The sequence below is a fragment of the Bactrocera neohumeralis genome, chromosome 2 (genome assembly GCF_024586455.1).
Source record: "Bactrocera neohumeralis isolate Rockhampton chromosome 2, APGP_CSIRO_Bneo_wtdbg2-racon-allhic-juicebox.fasta_v2, whole genome shotgun sequence".
Taxonomy (NCBI): domain Eukaryota; kingdom Metazoa; phylum Arthropoda; class Insecta; order Diptera; family Tephritidae; genus Bactrocera; species Bactrocera neohumeralis.
The window spans coordinates 81,288,814-81,308,517 of record NC_065919.1 but is presented as its reverse complement, the minus strand read 5'-3'; the positions used below and the strand labels follow the sequence as shown (position 1 = coordinate 81,308,517).

At 35.2% G+C, this 19,704-nt stretch overlaps 3 protein-coding genes across 5 annotated transcripts; 2 read left to right on the top strand and 1 right to left on the bottom strand.

Annotated features, from left to right (window-relative positions):
* Positions 1-273: 273 nt before the first annotated feature.
* On the top strand, positions 274-14,332 carry LOC126764868 (metastasis-associated protein MTA1). Of its 3 annotated transcripts, XM_050482509.1 has the most exons (13): positions 274-472; positions 2,241-2,402; positions 6,173-6,280; positions 6,741-6,970; positions 7,097-7,417; positions 7,484-7,672; positions 7,790-8,065; positions 8,130-8,329; positions 8,395-8,645; positions 8,714-9,262; positions 9,337-9,464; positions 9,530-9,645; positions 9,723-14,332. In XM_050482509.1, the coding sequence occupies exons 1-13, from the start codon at positions 445-447 to the stop codon at positions 9,889-9,891; spliced, it is 2,727 nt and encodes a 908-aa protein (XP_050338466.1). In that variant the 5' UTR covers positions 274-444; the 3' UTR covers positions 9,892-14,332. The 3 variants fall into 3 exon arrangements, with proteins under 3 accessions (XP_050338466.1, XP_050338478.1, XP_050338474.1); XM_050482521.1 differs by lacking the exon at positions 6,173-6,280 and having other exon boundaries at positions 6,744-6,970; XM_050482517.1 differs by lacking the exon at positions 6,173-6,280.
* An 83-nt stretch (positions 14,333-14,415) lies between these two features.
* On the bottom strand, positions 14,416-16,091 carry LOC126764940 (3-oxoacyl-[acyl-carrier-protein] synthase, mitochondrial). The gene has a single exon (XM_050482612.1). It carries the CDS (start codon positions 15,964-15,966, stop codon positions 14,608-14,610), a length of 1,359 nt encoding a protein of 452 aa, XP_050338569.1. The 5' UTR covers positions 15,967-16,091; the 3' UTR covers positions 14,416-14,607.
* A 275-nt stretch (positions 16,092-16,366) lies between these two features.
* LOC126764914 (uncharacterized) lies at positions 16,367-19,217 on the top strand. The gene is made up of 3 exons (XM_050482595.1): positions 16,367-16,575; positions 16,643-17,484; positions 17,593-19,217. Exons 1-3 carry the CDS (start codon positions 16,487-16,489, stop codon positions 18,834-18,836), a joined length of 2,175 nt encoding a protein of 724 aa, XP_050338552.1. The 5' UTR covers positions 16,367-16,486; the 3' UTR covers positions 18,837-19,217.
* Positions 19,218-19,704: the final 487 nt, after the last annotated feature.

The window sequence follows — 19,704 nt, the reverse complement described above, 5'->3', positions numbered from 1 at the left end:
TTTTAACTTTTATTTGGTATATTTTATAATAAAAAAAATATATTTTGTGTATAAAATTTGATTTTGTAAAGCTAAAAACAGATAATAGATGAACATTTGCATTCAATCGAAATGTTTTCTGGCAATACCTGTAGCCAATTCACGATCCCCAAAAACTTTAATTCGCCTTAGATGTCGCCATAATTTATACATTCTCTGATGCTTGTTGAATTGTCCAGAAGGGGACGAAGTGGTAAAATTCCACCACGAAACTTTTTTGACATTTGACGTTTTGTGTTTTCTAAGATGGCGACGAAAAAAACGCGTCTTTTGTGAATGTAATCACAACAAATTAAAATTAACGCGATTAAATGTGAAAAAAATTGCATGAAAATAGTGAAAAACCATAATTAAAAAAGTGCTAAACACTTTGTGTGTGAAATAGTGTGCAAAAATTAAGTGAAAATGGCCACAAATATGTATCGGGTTGGAGGTAAAAATTTTCCATTTTCTCTTCTGCGTTTTGTACCATATTCGTGTCTTTCGGCGCTGGCGCTTTTGCCGCTGTCGTCGCTGCCGTATTTGCTGCTGCTGTTGCTGCCGTTACTGTCGCAATTGCTGGTGCCGTTGCTGCTGCTATGGTGCACTGCGTGTGCTATGGCCTATGGTGGTATCGCAGCTATCAAAGCTATTGCAATTGCTGTCACGTCGCAGCTTATGTTTCGTCTGCGTCGTCCAAAACTGCATTTTGCACTTATGGCTTGCACTTGTATTCTGTATATAAGATTAAATAAGAAAGTGCAAGAAAATGGAATATTAAAAGTTGTGTCAACTGTGATAAAAATTTAATCTAGCTGAGTCCATGTATAAGCTTCGACTAACTGTCGATAATTTTTGAATAAGACGTACTAAATGACTAGACAATTAATTTGAAATATATTTTTCAGATTAGAATCAAATTTCATTTACTGAATCTGAAATTGACTATTCGTTACTTATTCCATTTAAAGATTTTGATACTCCTTTATATTATAAATTTTTATAATGCATAAATTACTGAAGTAAAATAATGCAGATCATCTTTCTATTCGTATAGTATACATAAAAGTGCTTTGAGTCGCTTGTTCAATTGCTACCGATCTTATCATTACGTGTATTGCAACATAGATAAATAGAGAAAGTTTATTAGGTATATACATACATACATTCGTACTTATGTAGATACATACAATTGTAAGAGTAAATTTGGTATTATTTAGTTACAGACGAATATAAACGAAGTTTTAAACTTCATAAGCCGTTTAAAGCAATGAAGGATTTAACCTGTACACATGCTCATACAAATATAAGTATGTATACACATGGGTATGTGTTTTATACGACAGAAAAAGTAAAAGAAACAGGTTTCCATTTCTAAACATACACGAAGTCTTCCAAAAAACTTAAATACACCACATGAACGATGGCAAACACATTATTTAAAAATTCGTGTGCATGTGTATGGTAATTGCATTTTATTCTGAGATGTCTGAACTTTGTTCTAAAGTGGTTACAATGCTTTCCTGAAGATCTGTATTTCTGATCACACTAGTCGATTGCTTAGTATGCTGGTTAATGCCGCGTTTCTCTTGATGTCATTATGCCATGTGGCATCTGTGCATGTGTATACGATTTTCCTACATTTGCTCATACATACAACTAGAGTTACGTGTAGTAATAAGCACAGCAGGAAGACTAATTTATATTTTCCCACTTGGTTAGTGTCTAGTCTGTTTATGCAACTATTGTGAGTTTCTGCTTTCGTTATACTCTTAGGGTTTCTGTTTTTACGTGAACTCTGCATTAATAATTATATACAACGGTGAGCATTGGTGAAGATCGAATATGTTTATGTTTGGCAGGTGGGTTAATTAGAATATTTAGCGGATAGGCATACTTCTTTCAGACGCTACATTGCATAGATATAGTTAAAAATTGGTTCAGTACTATGCGCATAAAACGGCGATCGCTGTAGCTGAGCGACTTTTCAGCGTGTTTATTCACAAATATGACTTCTTATATACATACATACATATATGTACATACATGCATTACCATTTTTTCGACGCTATCGGCGGCAGCTACGGCCTGACGTATGCTTTGTTATGCGTTCTACTACCTTATGTTTTATTTATACAATTCTAGGCTTTTCAAAAATTATAATATTAAGGGATTGCGAGATAAAACTTTATATACATATAGATATATGTTTTGTGTTTCAGATTATGTCTATGTCGAGACAAATCAGAATAGCCCATTTTTAATACGTCGTATAGAAGAGTTAAATAAAAACCAATCCGGAAATGTAGAAGCCAAAGTTATGTGCTTTTACAGAAGGCGCGATCTGCCGAATCCACTGGTGCAACTGGCCGATAAACATCAGCGTAAGTCAATTCACATTATAACACATTATTATTTTCTCTTTGTTTTGTCACCTGTGTGCACAAATTTTATTTTTTTAATCATTGGTATAAAATAATTACTTATTACACTATATGTTTAATACTTTATTTTTACGGAGATCTGTATTTATTGGTGATCCAATGGGGTGGGGTTTAAAACAACGGTTCATATCGATGTTAACCGAGTTAAAATTTTTACATTATTATTCTATAGATAGATATAGATAGATATATATTTGTTACTGAGGTATTGCGCTGCGTCCTAGGGTCTACTGTGCCCTCTCCTATATCACATATGTTCACCAACGTCCAGCAACCTGAATAATTCCAGGAGCCTGGTGGGCGCCACTAAGGTGATGTGATCCCTGTCTATGTAGATGGAATTACATGTTAATAAAACATTTATATATTACTATTGAATTAGTAAATCAAATAAAAATTGTGAAATTTTTTTTTTAATAAACTTTCCATTATTTGTAAATTTTCCTTAAACTAATTTCATAAAAAAATAATGAAAACATAAATATAATGCCTGCCGGTATGGACTGGTAATTTAGATCATTACGCATAAATGCATATCCATATAAGTTCGGTCATTCGTCATCACACAGTTATGTGCATTAATGTTTTGCAAACTAGAAACTAGTGGTATCGTCTATGATAACCAGAGTATTACCAAGAGCGAATAACCGGCAACAGTTTTAACAACAACAAAAACAACAAGCAGAATATATAAGGCCAGCAACAGTGTTTTAAATATTCGCATCTGTATCGATGCCTAATACACAAGACAGGAGATCTCAGCTAACCAGCCCAGCCAAACAGTCACTCAGTCAGCCAGTCAACCATCCGAAACTACAGTGTACAGCAGAGCTGCGAGTAACATACAAAAACAAGTGCAATAACGACAACGACAGCAAGTAGTAGCAATAACAGCTGCAGAGGCTGTGACTGAGACCGAAACTAATGCTAAAAACGAGGGTTGAGAGCACTTCACCACTTGCATTTATACGTACTTATGCACATATGTACATACCTACATAACTTCAAAAATGTTTACATATATTTGCTGTGGCGCTGCTTCGCGCAACTCCGTCTAAACTACCCGCTCCTGGTCTGGTACCTAGATACCGTTAGGCACTAAATAGAATAATGCTCGGGAATCAGTAGGGGCAAGAGGTGGTCTGCGTTTGTTGGCCAAAGGTGGGCGGGTGCAAATGTATATTGAATGCTGCTACATGCAAATATACAATATACCAACATTTGTACGAAATATTGTATATACTATCTACTTATAGGTATATACCTATACCTATGGTAAATGCGTGCGTCAATGTCTAGGTGTGTGCTATCAGTTGGTCGATTTTCAAATGTAGGTGGGCGGGTATGAGAAAATCAGGCTAAAGGCTGCATCAGCACCTTCACTCTTCACTAAAGTTGCAGGCATATGTTCAAACATACATATGTACATTTCTATGTATATTACGAATGTGTGCGTAACTAAATTCTGGCAACAATAACAACAGAGAACACAAAATACCGACTACACGTTGTCCACTCCAACCACCCCCAGATCATATGAGTGTGCGCTAACCATACCACCATATTCACACACCTACACACATTTAGGATTTAAATGTTTCAAAGCCTGCCATTGCACGTCCCGAATGTAGAAAATCGCGGGATCTAATATATCCACCTGGTACGCACCGCATCCGCATGTCAAATTTTCGCTAAAGTACAATTTCGTTTTGACTGCATATCATAAGCACGTTTAACCAATGTACATTATTATATCCAAATTAAATATTAATAAGCTAATTACAAGAAAGCATAATTGTTAAAGCTGATAACCACAACTATTTGGATTTGTTAATAGTGCTGTATTCTTATTAGTTTGCCGGAAGTTTTAACTTAAAACTAATCAAACTTTACAACAACTCGCAATGACGCACATACATACCTATGTACATATGTATGTATGTCGTGCGTTTTCCTAACATTACGACCGCAATACATGCACACGTGCATATATTTTTCTTTTCAATCGTTTGCCTGTGCAAAAACGCGTCACACCAGGCCTGCTCGAACGTCCGCGTGAGGGGGTGGCAAATACCACAAAAGGCGTTTTGGCCGCCAACTCAGTGGTACAGTGCACAGTGTTCTACTGTATGTGGCGGCTCCATCGCATTTGGTTGTAAGTGTGTGCCTCTTTCAACTCACCATTACCCATTCGCACTGTGATAACCGACAATTCCAGACATCTTTGCAGTACGAAATGCTACTCTAACTCAGCCCATAATAACATTTTCTTTCCACCCCATTCAATTTAAAGCCATTGCATCATATTGCGCTTCCTCTTTTTTCGGCTATCGTTCGTACACTCGTAGGTTCTGTTGGTGGTAATCCATTTCCGTTCTACATCTTCATATTTGTTTGTTTGTTTATTCAGCTTTCAAAGCTATATACATACTATATACAAATATTTATGTACATATTTATTGAGTAAATCTTTAAGAATTTATATATGATTAATAATTATAGCTTACAGTATGTATATGATATAAACTTGTTTAAAGCTTGTATAATTAATTAAATTTTACTATCCGATACGATTTTCTGTCATATAATTTCCTTCTTTTATATAATTGCTCGCCTACTCCTTATGTTGATTAGAGTTTTCCATTTTTCCCATTTTTCGTGGTGAGGTACATATATTCATAAAGATTTCTAGAAAAAGTTTTTGTACCTTGAACGTCGTAAGTTTGCCGCTAAGTTTGTGACTGTCGCGAACTAGACCCTCAGTTTTCGAGATAACTATCTGGAAATTTGCACACGCCCATTTCTACCCACGAAGGCGCTCATTTTTCGTAATCGTCGATATCGGACCATCATGCATACTAAACGATCAAATACATGTCCAAGTAAGGAAAACTTTTTTATTTGACGAGATACCTTCATTTGGCAAAGATCATTGTCCAAGGCAACAAAACAATATTACACAATTTTTTTTTAGATCTGGCCACTATAGCATACAGTTGCCATACAAAATGAACGTTCATATAAGTACATGTGATTGTATACATTTTTTTAATTTAATCTTGATGAAGTGGGGCACTTATTTGTTCAAGGCAACTGTAAAATCTCCGAAGAAGTTTTTCAGATCCGATTACTATAGCATATAGCTGTCATATAGTAAACTGTACGGTCGGAATAAGGTGTTTGTATGCAAAACTTTTTCATTTGACAAGATATTTGGTTGATATTTGAAATATGGTATGAATTATTATCCAAGGCAATAGCCAAAGATATTGTTAAGATCTGACCTCTATAGTCTGTAAAGAGTATATAGAGTTTATCTTAATTTTTTTTTTAATTCCAAGTACCGAAAAAATGAGATTCTTTACAATTATAATAAGAATCTTCCTTTTGTCATCGCCGTTATGTAGATAAAAGCACCAAATTTAATTAATATTTCGCTGGCCATAGAAAACAATCGAAACTATTTTAAATTCCTTCAACTTTTTAAAGTGAATAACTCTCTTGAAATCTATGATATTAATTTTTTTTTTATTCAACTATTATTATTTTTATACTTCTCTTGATTTTCATTGTATACAAGTAGTTGACATTTGAAATTAAAATAATATACAAAATAGTACCTATGTATATACATATACTCTATTACCTTGCACTTAAAATCTTTTATGAAATTTTCACTAAATCCACATACTTATCCTCATCGAACATAGTGGCGACCGCTGAAGACTCCCCACTGGCTACGAAGCTGAAGAAAACATGGCTTAGAACACCAGTAGGCGAAGAGCAAGCCGCACAAGCCGTTTTAGATCCTTCGATAGGTACCGATTAAATTCAATCACTCAACATCATTGTAGCGCATTATAGAATTTGTAATAAAAATATCAACCTACTATTAAAAATGCTGAAATACATTATGTTTGTATGTATGGATTATATTTTTAAGTTTCGTAGATAAGTTTGTGGTTCTTTCTTTGTATCTTAGATTAAATTAGATCCTCTCAAATTGGTATTTTTCCACATGCTGTGGTTGTGCTATGTTTTCGTTTAAGTCTTGATTTTGATAAGCTTGAATGTATTTCTTCTACTGATTGGATAATTGTACATTATATTTTCAAATATGTATAGAATTTAATATTTTTTGAACATTATTTTCTTGTGTATCTAGAAAACACGATTTGATTGTACATACATTTGTATGTACATATGTGACTTATATAGATAAACACGTAATTTGAACACATTGAACTAACCTTTCTTTTTTTTACTTTATCATTATAGCAGCGTTGGATGAGGGACTGAATAGTCCTATACATCATGGCCCTGGTGGTGGTGGGGCTAACTCGGAAAAAGGTGAATCACTTACGGCCAAACAACGCTATCAGATCAAACATCGTGAATTGTTCTTGTCACGCCAAGTCGAGGCACTGCCCGCCACACAGATACGTGGCAAATGTTCGGTTACACTGCTGAACGAGACGGAGTCCCTGCAAAGCTATCTCAGTAAAGACGTGAGTCGTAAATTTCGCATCGTACGCTAGCTACTTTCTTAGACTTGGCATTACTTCACCATTTCCTCTGAATAAATTTTATTCTGACTTTAAATGATTTAATTTTCCTCATTCATTTGCAAATAGGACACATTCTTCTATTGCTTGGTTTTCGATCCTAACCAGAAGACGCTACTCGCCGACAAAGGCGAAATTCGTGTAGGTAGTCGCTATCAAAGCGAAATTCCTGCGAAGCTTAAAGATGTTACGAGTGATGAGCGTAAGTTAGAGGATCTCGAAACATTGGTGTGGACGCCACAGCATAGCCTAAACGATCGTAAAATCGATCAGTTTTTGGTGGTGTCGCGTTCGATAGGAACATTCGCACGCGCTCTAGACTGTAGCAGTTCGGTGAAGCAGCCGTCATTGCATATGTCGGCCGCAGCAGCCAGTCGTGACATAACACTGGTACATATTTTCCATATTTTATGTGGCTCACATTTATTTGTTTGATTGAAATTTTCTGTTAAACAGTTTCATGCCATGGATACGCTGCATAAGCACAAATACTCTATCGAAGAGGCAATGTGTTCGTTAGTTCCTTCCACTGGGCCAGTACTCTGCCGTGACGAAATTGAAGATTGGAGTGCCTCGGAGGCGAATTTATTCGAAGAGGCTTTGGACAAATATGGCAAAGATTTTAATGACATTCGACAGGACTTTGTAAGTATCCAGCAGATGAATATCTTTTGTATGTATTTGCTTAGCAAAAATTCTTTAATAATAATTCGATGTATGTATGTATATTGATATATTTTCTCTACACAAATTTATTTTCAGCTTCCTTGGAAAACTCTTAAACAGATAATTGAATACTATTACATGTGGAAGACGACCGACCGTTATGTGCAACAGAAACGCGTGAAGGCCGTAGAGGCGGAGCTTAAACTGAAACAAGTCTACGTTCCGCAATATAATCAAGTGAATAAGAGCGGAAGTGGCAGTGTCTCAATAAAAGGAGGTGCCAATATATATAACGGTACAACAAATGGTGGTGCGGATCTTTCCAACAATGGCAAACCATGTGAATCTTGCTCAACTGTTAAATCCTCACAGGTAACAAATATCTATTTACAATTTAAATTGAAATATAAGTAAAATAAGCATAATTTATTATTAGTGGTATCCATGGACTGGCAGTGGTCACGGTAACAGTCGTCTTTGTCAAAATTGTTTTGACTATTGGAAAAAGTATGGTGGTTTGAAAAATGCCGGCAAACACGAAATCGATCACGAGCCCAAAAAGAAAGTAGCGCCAGTCGTTGTGGAAGTGATTGATACCGAGAAAGTGAGCGATTTGTCTAATCGCCAAATGCACAAGTAACCATTAAAATTTGTTATTTAAAGGCCATTTTTAATATGACTGTTCTAACTTTTCTTTTTAGATGCCCTATGGTTAATTGTGATAAAGAATTCAAATTAAAAACTCATTTAGCGCGTCACTTCGATCAGGCGCATGGAATCGCTCTTATGTCGGGTTCACCACGCCCCATTATGAAAACTCGCACCGCCTTCTATCTGCACACGAACGCAATGACGCGTCTGGCACGCGTTCTCTGTCGAAACTACATAAAACCCAAAAAGGCAGCGCGTCAAACGTCGTTTGCGATTAACACGCAGCTGGTGAAGCAAGAATGTGAGTTTCCCTAAAATCGCTTAAAGTGTGTATTATATGCTAATGCATAATTGTTTATTTACGTATAGTTACAAATCGAATAAATGACAAAACCGCAGCCGATATAAAAAAAATTTTATTGATGAAGAGAAAAAAGCGAGAACGTGGCAGTGTTACTAAAATTGCAAATCGTTTGGGCTGCCCCGGCATTGGACCGCATGAATGGTTAGTGTTGACACCAAAGGATAAAATACCAAAACCGGATGTGGTCTCATTTCCCAAACCGCCAAAGGCCGCCGATGGCAGTTTATTGTATGATCGCGTGCCCAATAAGGTTTTAGAGCTCGACAAAGATTTAACCATTATACCCGCTCCAGCGCCGGTAGTTACAGCTCCAATAGCTGCTGCAGTATTACCTGCGGCAGTACCTGCAATTTCGCCTGCGACAGTGCCAGTTACAAAGGTGGCAACAGTCAATGCGGGGACACCAGCACCCAAGGTGGCAGCAGAGCGTTCAAGAGCAGTTAAAGATTTGCCCCCAGCTGCGGCATCGAATAGTAGCGGTGGATCAGCAGCTGCGCGACGTACTGATTGTTGGCGCAAGCGTGGTCGTGATCGAAACGAGGAAGCTGCGGATGGTAATGAGTGTGGCTTGTGTAACGGAAAATTATTATTAATGTTAATAATCTATTTTTGAATTTCATTATTATAGGTATGCTTTATCCAGTATATCCGCCCACTAAGCGCCCAAATAAAGATCCCATGCCTTCGCATCGTCCAAGCAATGAGCAATTTGCAGCAATGATGGCTGCGGCGGGTCATACCCTAACGAGACATCATGTAAATAATTTATATCTCTATTTCTGAGTTGGTTTTAAAGTTTTTTTGTTGTTTTTCTTTTATAGCTCAACGGCAAACCGAAACTAGCACAAATGGGACGCACCGGTAATGGGCGTAAACAGGTTATAAGTTGGGTAGACGCACCAGATGATTATTATTTTAGAGCCACGGATAGCAGCAAGTAAGTATAGCACAATTTGATAATAATTGAGGATTTGTTGACAATTGGTTGTAATATAAAAATTATCGAATTCTTAGAAAATGGCGCAAAACACTTTCACCTGCCGATCTTCGACGAGTTGCACGCAAACCTTGGCGAGAACTACCAATCAAAGCACACCAAATTGCACAGATGGCACATGTTGTAGCGACACCAGCTGTGACGGTGAGCAGACAAATCGAACCGCAAGTTGTAATACTCGACTGACCGTCGTCAGTGACAGCAATAAAAACAAGCACAACAACAACTGGAGTAGTAACAATAACCGCAGTAACAGCTACTGAAACAGCTACAACAGCAACAACAACGTCATTAAGCCGCAATGAGAAATATCTGCAGCAGCAGCAGCAGCAACAGCAGCAAATACAAAAGCAACAGGTACAACTACAACCACAAAGCAAAACAACACCACCACAACGTACCCCACCTCCTTTTCCATACACGATGGATGCGTTGCTAAATTAAATATTTGTGTGATTTAAGCTTCTAATCATACATGGACCCCTCTATGCTATATCTATATAGATCTATGTGCGCGTGAGAAAAGGAAGAGCAGAACGGCCAACGTGTAGCTTATGCACCAATGTACGCTTGCGTAGGTTGTATTGGTGATAGTGTGTGTATATAAGGAGAAAGCAATCGAAATGATCGACTAATGATACGGCGAAAATAGTCTGATTGGTGAGAAAGTAGTTGACAACGTCGACAAGAAAGTTATGGACAACGATACAGTTACATACATATTTATAACATTAATAGTGTGTAATTAAAACTATAAAATGAAAATGCAAAACAAAAAAATATATTTAGAAAATTATCACATAAGCTAAATCATCAGAACATATATATTTATGCATGACATGCATGTATTGAATATGTGTTGATACGTTACATATGTGTATACAGAATGTGGCTAAATCTCAGTAAAAAATTAAAACCTTAACTACACTACAATTGTAGGTATAAAATTATTTAGGAAAAAAAAAATGTTTCCATAAAACTCAAAACTTTATTTTGATGATTCCAACTTCAAATATTTTTTGTCAATATATTAATTGCCTATGTTGTCATTTGCCTTCTCATATGTTGCTGCTTCAAATAGTCTGTATTCTCAAACGTATGCCTTTGATTTCCATCTGCTTTTAGTTTAAGTACTTTGTTTTGCATGAAGTAAAAACTCCTTCGCAAGTTTTGTTTCACTCATTCTACTTAGTTCAATAAGTGTTCAATGTTCATTTCATGTTATGCTATAGAGCTTACTGTATAACTGCGAACTGTGAAACTACAAGTGTCACGGAAAAATTTTAATTTTTTAATTAAAAAAAAAAATTTAAAGAAATAATAGGAAATGGTGAATTGTTTTCCACTGCTTAAACTTATGTCATAGATTATATGTACCATTCGGTAATTATAAAAACATAAACAAAACAAAAAATTTTAATTTTATCTCATATACATAAATATGTCAAAAATTACCATAGTTTCGATAATTCGCATAAAATGTATGTCAATTAAATATTCTCAACAATTTGCTTATGTGTCCGGTAGTCTTCGTATCACACATCGTGCTGTATAAGCTTAACTGCTCGCAATATCTAGTTACAGACAGTTTTCAAGCTCTAATTGTTGTGTACATTTTCATACGTAGCAGGCAAACATGTTGAAACACATCCTTATTTTAAATTCGATTTTATTTTGGCCATGTTGTATTTGACATTCTAATTAAATTTTGACTTTTTGCTTTTATGTGATTTTTGTGTTGTAAAAAGCGCTGAACTGAATGAAGTTTATTTACATCGATACAGTAATACACAGAGCCAAAACACGAAAAAATAACTAAAAGTAATATATTTACGCCACTCCATCACACAACCTAACTATTTAATGCGATTGACCGAAAATACGTACTTTAAGGCGACTTAACCAATTCAATATACTGCTAAATCAGAGGCGGTTAAATGCCTTAAGCCTCAAAATTGTTAATTACACTTTTTGGAAACAAAAAAATCTAAATATAACTAAAAATGTTAAAAATTATAAAAACAAATCGCATAAAAAACTCAAACTAAACACATGAAACTAAAATACGAAGCAGAGTAAACCACTGTTTCGGAAAAGTAAAATATTTTTTTCTTCCACGATATCTCACAAGGTTGAGACGTTTTTGTTTGCTTAGGCTTCAACACGAACTTCATATTTGCAAAAAGCTTAAGTAGAAAAGAGCATTTCAAGGAGCGGCATTGCAAATTTCATTTAGAATTTTATACAACAAAAATAATATGAATATGAAAAAATTAAAAATCTAAAAATAAAATTATATATATACATATTTATGTAGTCGTATTTGTAATTCGTAGTTTGCATATACATATATGCATAATATATGTAAATATATATATATAACATATATATTTTACTATAAAAATTTACTTTACAATAAAATTAACAAGAACAGTTAAGCGCAAATGTTGCGCTAAGGAATGATGTGAAGAAACGCCGAAAAAATTTTAGTGTAGTTCGAAACTTAAAGTAATATATATTTCTAAGTGTAAGCATTTTTTAATGAATTAATTAACGGTTTAATTATTATAATAATAATAAAAGTAATAATATATATATATTATGTCATTAAGCGTGTAAAAGATTTAATTGATTTATTGGAAAATTGCAGAGAAACCCCCAATAAATTGTAATCATAGGGCAGTGAAGGCAGCAATAGCCATACATATATTTGAGATTGTGCTGGGAAATCGCCTCTTCAAATTCATATGTACATGTATGTATGTATATTAGGGCTCTTAAACTTATTCGAATAACCTGAAGACCGATTATTCGAGTATCCCGCTTGTAACCGTTCGTATGAGTAATAGCCGATTACTCGCAATGTTGCGACTATTCGAATAGTTGCTCCTCTGCCAGTATTTGAATAAATGACAATTGTTTGAAATCTAAGCAGCCTTTGATTTTTCCTAGTTTTAAATTCGTGAAAATGTCATTGTGTGCGTGGAAAAAATTTGTAGCAGTTGAACCCTTCTATTCGAATAGTCGAAAATCGAATATTATTATTCGAATAATGTCCTATCCGGTTAGTCGATTAGTCGAATACCAAGAGCTCTAATGTACATATATATAACAAACAAAAATAACGGTATATACAAATATGTTTATATTTCGTCCTATATCAGAGACTTCGTTGATAAAAATGTTTTTATTTGCATGGCGTTCTATTACGGCTAATACATATACAGTGGGATTAAAGCTAGGCACAATCTTTTCGATTTAGATTTTATGTAATGAAATTTAATTTCTTTGCACTTATTCATCCATCTTATGTCAAAAAACGAAAAGAAAACATCATACATCAAAAGCAACAGTCGGGCTTTCATAACCGAAATTGATAACGGTTTAAGGTTAAATTCAGTCTAGGAATAATAGTATTCCTTAACACTACTTGTGTATTAGTGAACACTTTGTTTTAGCGTACTAAACAATAATTTGTTATGAAAATATGATTACTGAAAGGAACATCCATTTAAAAGTCAATAATCTCCAATTATTATTACTAGCTGCCGTTCAATTATTTGAGTGCAAAACTACACGATTGCAAGAAATATTTGTGCATTTGAGTTAAATATTGGGTTTTGCTGTTTGGTTTTGTACAATCAAATAAGATTAAGAAGTTATCTCTCTTTTATTAGCAAATAATATTACAATATATGTATATTATTTTTACTACTAAGTCAATAACGTGATTATTTGACTTGATATTTATTACTTTGCGAGTATTTTTAGAACCATTTCGACTTCAATAACGGGTAGTGCAATAGCTCAATAGATCTATATCTTTTTGATAATGGGTCTTGGAAAATTCCTGTGTAAAAGATAAGCCAACGCAATGAAGTGATGTTGTTGTAGTGGGAATTCATATTAAGATATAATAATATTAGCCAAGACATGAAAGTTATGCAGTTTTGAGTTTAAGTTATATAGTGATCACAATGGCAGTAATCATAAAAGAATGTCCACACCTACATATGTACATACATATATTTAGTTATGCAAAAAATCTATTTTAGATCGTTACTTTTGCTAATTTTTAGGTACCACAGCATTCGACAACATTAAAAAAATACGTAAATTTATAATTTTTGGCATTTGTTATACATTTGATGAGCTGTGCGACATTGCCGACACATAATTATGTATGTACATAAGTATACAAACATGCATCTGTAATTACACACTATTGTTACAATAGACTGCAGAAAACATCCCACTTAGAACTACAACACTCGCTGTTGATTAAAAAATACAAGATAATTACATTTTAATACAATAATATAGGAATCTATGTATGTATGTATGTTTTTGGTAGGTTTTTATTCCTTTTGCTGAAAAACTCAAACTATGTAATACACAGTCATAAACAAGCAGAAGAAAAGCCTATTATGCATAAGTATAAAAGCATTTTCTCAAATTGGCACACATGAATCGATTACTTCAACTAGTTAAGCTAAGATAAAATGAGTAAACACAAACAATTGAAGTACCCAGAAACAAGTTTAAAAGTAATAATTATTATAATTTAAGTAAAAGGAAGAAAATTGCAGAACGACGTAAAATAAATAATATATATATATGAAATATATACACATCTTTAATTATTTTACTTCACCGCAAACAAACACACATGTACATATTTTTACTGAAGTTTTCCAAATAAATTGTAAGTGAAAGTTTTCCTAAAAAAATATTGTAGCTTTATTAACATGATTCAAACAATTTTTATAACAGTTAATTCTTATTTCAAATATTAATAATAATTAAGTTATTATTTTTGAAAATTTTATGCCTATAAATATTGTATGTAGAAGTAGCTTTTATTTTACAGAAGTGAGTAAAATTTAAAATGCATTATTCGATTTATTCACGATATTCTCCAATACAAAGTGACGCATTTGTTCCACCGAAACCAAATGAATTCTTAAGGGCTATGCGCGACACCTCAGCACTATTGCACCATTGCTCCGATTTATTTTGCACTATTGACACTTTGATGTCTTCATCCAAGTTCTCAATATTAATAGAAGGCGGCAGTTTGTTGTCCACACATGCCTGCACAACAAAGACAGTCTCTAAATTTCCTGAAGCGCCAAGCAAATGACCATGTGCACCTTTTGTTGATGACACACGCACTTGCGATACATGTCCACCGAAAACTCTTTCTATAGCGTGTGCTTCAATGCGGTCACCTGTTGGTGTGGATGTGGCGTGTGCATTGACATAGGTTATATCTGTAGGCAATATTCTTGCATCCGTTATAGCACGTTGCATTGCTAAAGTGGCACCTGTGCCATCTTCACTAGGTGATGTAATATGGTAAGCATCGCCGGACAAGCCATAACCCAGTAGTTCAGCTAATATTGGTGCACCACGCTTACGTGCATGTTCTAATTCTTCGAGTACGAGTATAGCTGCACCTTCACCCATTACAAAACCATCACGTTTTTTATCAAATGGCCGCGATGATGCCGTAGGTGCATCATTATGTGTTGTACTGAGCGCACGTAAACGACAAAATCCAGCTATAGCAAGCGGATCTATGCAAGCTTCACCACTTCCAGCCAAAATTATATCAGCATCTCCGTCGCGTATGAAGCGTAATGCATCACCAATTGCATGAGCTCCTGTTGCGCATGCCGTCGAAACCGAGTGGTTTGGACCACGTAAACCATATCGCATACTTATATGCCCACATGCCATATTGGGAAGAAGACGAGGCACAAAAAATGGACTGACACGATTATAACCTCGTTGCAATTGTTGCCAAGCTCCATATACTTCTGTCAGATCAAACATACCCATGCCAACGCAGACACCAAATCGTTCACGTTGTTCTGCTGTTAATTCATTAGGTTGTAGTTTGGCACTAGATAGCGCCTCTTCAGATGCAATTATTGCGAATTGTGTTGCCGTGCTCATTATTTTTAAATCGCTTTTACTAAAATATTTTTCGGTCGGCAACTGGTCTCGTAGAACTTGGGCTGCTACTTGACATGGTAAACCTTTGAATTGATCACTTAGCTTTGAGATGGCAGATTCGCCAGCTAAGATACGTGACCAAGCTTCCGGTACATTATGCGCTAGAGGGCTAACTGCGCCAGTGCCGGTTATCACAACTCGCCTACGGGATGGTTGATTGGTCACAGTGGAGTAAAAACGATGTTCTCTAGGAAACCGTAAGTTGATTATTCTTTGTGCGACACCACTGGTTCTGGTCATTTTTTATAGATTCTATGACTTTTTAATTGCTTCGTCCCGATCAGTTATCAAAAAATATCGTTACGCCATAATAGCCGGTAAACATACATCGTCAAACAGCTGGGCACAAGTCAGGAGTTCCCAAAGGCAGTAAATGTGCTAATCAGTTTTCTCCAGTGGCTTTCAAAGCTTTCGTAACTTTCAATGTTGAAGCATTAACTATTTCGTCACTTTTTAGGTAATGTATACATACTAGTTTACAAACAAATTTGTTCTTTGAAATAAAATACATCATAACATTTTTTAATTTGTAAAAATTAACCGTGCCATTAATTTGATTAAAATTTCATTACCACTATTTTGAAGCCAAAGAATATTTTTATTTGACATGTTCTCTGTCAGCTGTTCTGCATTCGTTTGACACTTTACTTTTATTCAATGCTGATTGTGTAAACGCATTTTTTATAAATTGCAATTTGCATTTTCTTGAATTTCATTGAAAGCATTTCACAATTAACCACTTTAGTGAGTTTTTTCCAATATGTATACGGTGTTCCGTCGAAGTGGACTAATAAATAGTGTGAAACAAAGTCAATACATCAGTAATCGAAATGCCGGTTATATTGTCTTGTGAGAAAAATATTCATATAATTAGTGGTTTAAATATTACTTTAACGTGTTGTTTAATTTAAAATAGAGTTCCTGAGATCGGAGAAGATACACATGCTGCTGAAGGTGTATTGAAACCAGATGGATTGCCAGCATTTAATGATATAACTATTGAAAATTGCTTGGGAGCTATAGGACAACAGGCAGGTTTGGTGGAGAAAACTGTGAAAAACTTTGAAAATGATATTCAGGACAACAAAGTAAATGTCAGCAATCTAAGAGGCATCTTCGAAGAATTGGATAAAGTGGCTGGACCTCTGGACACCACGTGGGGTATAGCTAAAGCACTTTATCTAGGTAATAGTACTCTGATACCTACCAAATCCTATATGAATATCCATGAACGTGCACGTATTGCACGCGCTTCCAAGTACAATAGTAAAGTATTATATGATGCACTTTCCCAACAAGAAGGCAATGTGCAAGGTGTTGAGGCTCGATTGTTACAACGTTTCTTATTGGAGGGAAAATTAAATGGACTCACTCACACAGAGGATAAAAGGGAGACCCTCAGAGATATTCTTGTACAATTAGGCAAAGAACGTGCCAGCTTTAAAAATAAAGTTAACATGGCTGTACATACGTTTGGACATACCATTAAGGACTATAACCTTGTTCGTGATTTCCCCGTGACGCTATTGGAAGCAATATCTAAGGATTCAACCTCATTAACTGAAGGTCCCTGGAAAATAACTTTACAACCACAAATTGTGGAAGGATTTTTAAAATACTGCCCAGACCGTATGCAACGTTGGAACGTGTGGCAAGCGAATATGCGTAAAGCGTCTGGTCAACAAGAGCGGAGTCTTGAGAATAGTACGCATTTGCAGGGTATACGAGCTCTTAGGAAACGACAGGCAAACTTGTTAGGTTGGTATCAAAACAAAAATCTAACGATATCTTACAAATGATTGCTTACAACTAATTACATGAATTGATATGATTTATATTATTAATTATAAAATATATTCATTTTAGGTTATCCAAATTACGCAGCGATGTCGATGCAGACCAAGATGATTAAAAGTGTAGACAATTTAAAACAGGTATTCGCAAATCTTGTGAAGTTTGCTGGACCTGCTCAGTCAACAGAAATTGAGCAGTTGCAAAACTTTGCAATTGAAAGCGGATTTCAGAACAAATTGGATGTATATGATGTTGCATACTGGCAACGCAAACATCTAATAGCTAACCATCAATTAAATGAGGAACAGCTACGAGAATATTTCCCATTACCAAACGTATTCACCGGACTTTTTAAATTAAGTGAGAATTTGTTCAATATTCGTATTGTTGAACGTCAAAATGTTGAGGTTTGGCAACCGGCTGTAAAGTACTACGATGTATTCGATAATAGCGCTGGTGGTGGTGTATCGCCGATCGCTGGCTTTTACATAGACTGCTACTCTAAGGAGAATAAGTTCGGTAAAAATAATGGCTGGATGGTGAGCATACGAAATCGAAACCCCTCAGCTGAGCTGACGCCTTTATGTGCATTAATCTTTAACTTTACGGAACCTTTACAAGGAACACCATATTTACTAAATTTCGACGATTTAAATATGGTTTTCAAGACCTTCGGTTCAGCTTTACAACACCTTCTTACGAAAGCGCCATACACAGACCTTGCCGGCCTTTCAAACATCGAATGGGATGCTTCCCAAGTGGCGGGGAATGTGATGTGCAATTTTCTTGATAACCCAGCCATATTAAAGGAGCTTTCCAAACACTACACAAGTAATGAGGCTATATCGGATGACGTCTTACAAAAAATACATTTATTAAAAACTAGCCTAGCTGGATACAATTTGTGTCAAGAGCTTTACATCGCAGATTTGGATATTGAATTACACCAATCCGACGCATTTTGGCTGGATGTAGTTAAAAAGCTGTGGCCTGTCTATCAGTGCATGCCTCTAGACAAAAAAGACGCGCACCCTTGTTCTTTGACGGAAATATTCTCTGGCGACTGGGGCGCTGCACAATTCAGTCACCTGTATTCGAAAGTGATAGCTGCTGACATTAGTTCCGAATTTGCATACAAGTCACCAGCTGAAATGACGACGACGGGCCAACGCTTCAAGGAGACTTTCCTAGCGCTAGGGGGTTCCGTGCCTACAGCAGAAGTATTTCGCCGTTTTCGCGGTCGTGATCCGTCGGTGGAAGCGCTCCTCAAGTCCTTAAACATACTGAATAAAACACAAACTACTGGCGATTTATAGGTTACACTATGTACAGCATAAGTAGTGTGACACAATCACTTCTGCTTTGTTTATATACATATGTATGCCTTTATGTATATATCTTATTTTTTAATTGTCTGCGCAATAGGATTGTTGTTAATTTTTATTAATAATCACACATATGAACATAAAATGCCAATTCATAGCAAGATAATTTGTTGGATAGACAAGCGTAAGCCGTGAAAAATGTTCTGCACCAAAACAGCTGAATAGCTTTAGAAACCATTTGTTGCACTTTCCCCATTACATATAAAGTAATAAGTAATAATGTTTAAAAGAAATGATGGTAAAATTATGTTTGTGTTCACTGTGATGAAAAAATATACGAATAAAAAAACAAAACTGGAGGAAACACTTTAATGTTGTTGATAATTTAAATCAAAAGTAGATAAAAAAAATGTAAATGAAAAAGCTTTATATTTTACTTATATTGTAGAGAATTAGTTTGTAACACAAATAGAAACTTGTGACCTCAATACATTTTTCTATTGAATTCTTAAATTAAAATCAAAATTAATTATGCATAAACTGTATTTCAGTTTCAATAGTTTGTCTTAAGAAGACTAGCTTAGGCTGTATTAAGGGGAAATTCTTTACACATTTTCCAATATAAACACAGACATGTGCAATAGAAATATTTTTTGTTAAGGAATTACATTTTTTAATACATTTTACTGAAAACAAATTAGAAATTCAATACAAAGTTTTTCACGACCTACAGCTCAGAAATAATTTGCTAACATTCTGCAGTCGTGACAAGTGAGTCAATATGAAAGAAATTGCAATATTTGAAATAATTTAAATGACTTGTATAGACTCACCCTTGAATTTGGTTGCGTAATCGTTT

What these genes read in the sequence shown, in the direction of transcription:
- LOC126764940 (XM_050482612.1), bottom strand. Translation starts at nt 15,966, where the DNA reads ATGACCAGAACCAGTGGTGTCGCACAAAGAATAATCAACTTACGGTTT.
- LOC126764868 (XM_050482509.1), top strand. Translation starts at nt 445, where the DNA reads ATGGCCACAAATATGTATCGGGTTGGAG. An exon ending in GCAGCTGGTGAAGCAAGAAT is followed by an intron (nt 8,646 to 8,713) that starts GTGAGTTTCCCT and finishes ATTTACGTATAG; the next exon opens with TTACAAATCGAATAAATGAC. An exon ending in AGAGCCACGGATAGCAGCAA is followed by an intron (nt 9,646 to 9,722) that starts GTAAGTATAGCA and finishes TCGAATTCTTAG; the next exon opens with AAAATGGCGCAAAACACTTT.
- LOC126764914 (XM_050482595.1), top strand. Translation starts at nt 16,487, where the DNA reads ATGTATACGGTGTTCCGTCGAAGTGGACTAATAAATAGTGTGAAACAA. An exon ending in AATGCCGGTTATATTGTCTT is followed by an intron (nt 16,576 to 16,642) that starts GTGAGAAAAATA and finishes AATTTAAAATAG; the next exon opens with AGTTCCTGAGATCGGAGAAG. An exon ending in ACGACAGGCAAACTTGTTAG is followed by an intron (nt 17,485 to 17,592) that starts GTTGGTATCAAA and finishes TATTCATTTTAG; the next exon opens with GTTATCCAAATTACGCAGCG.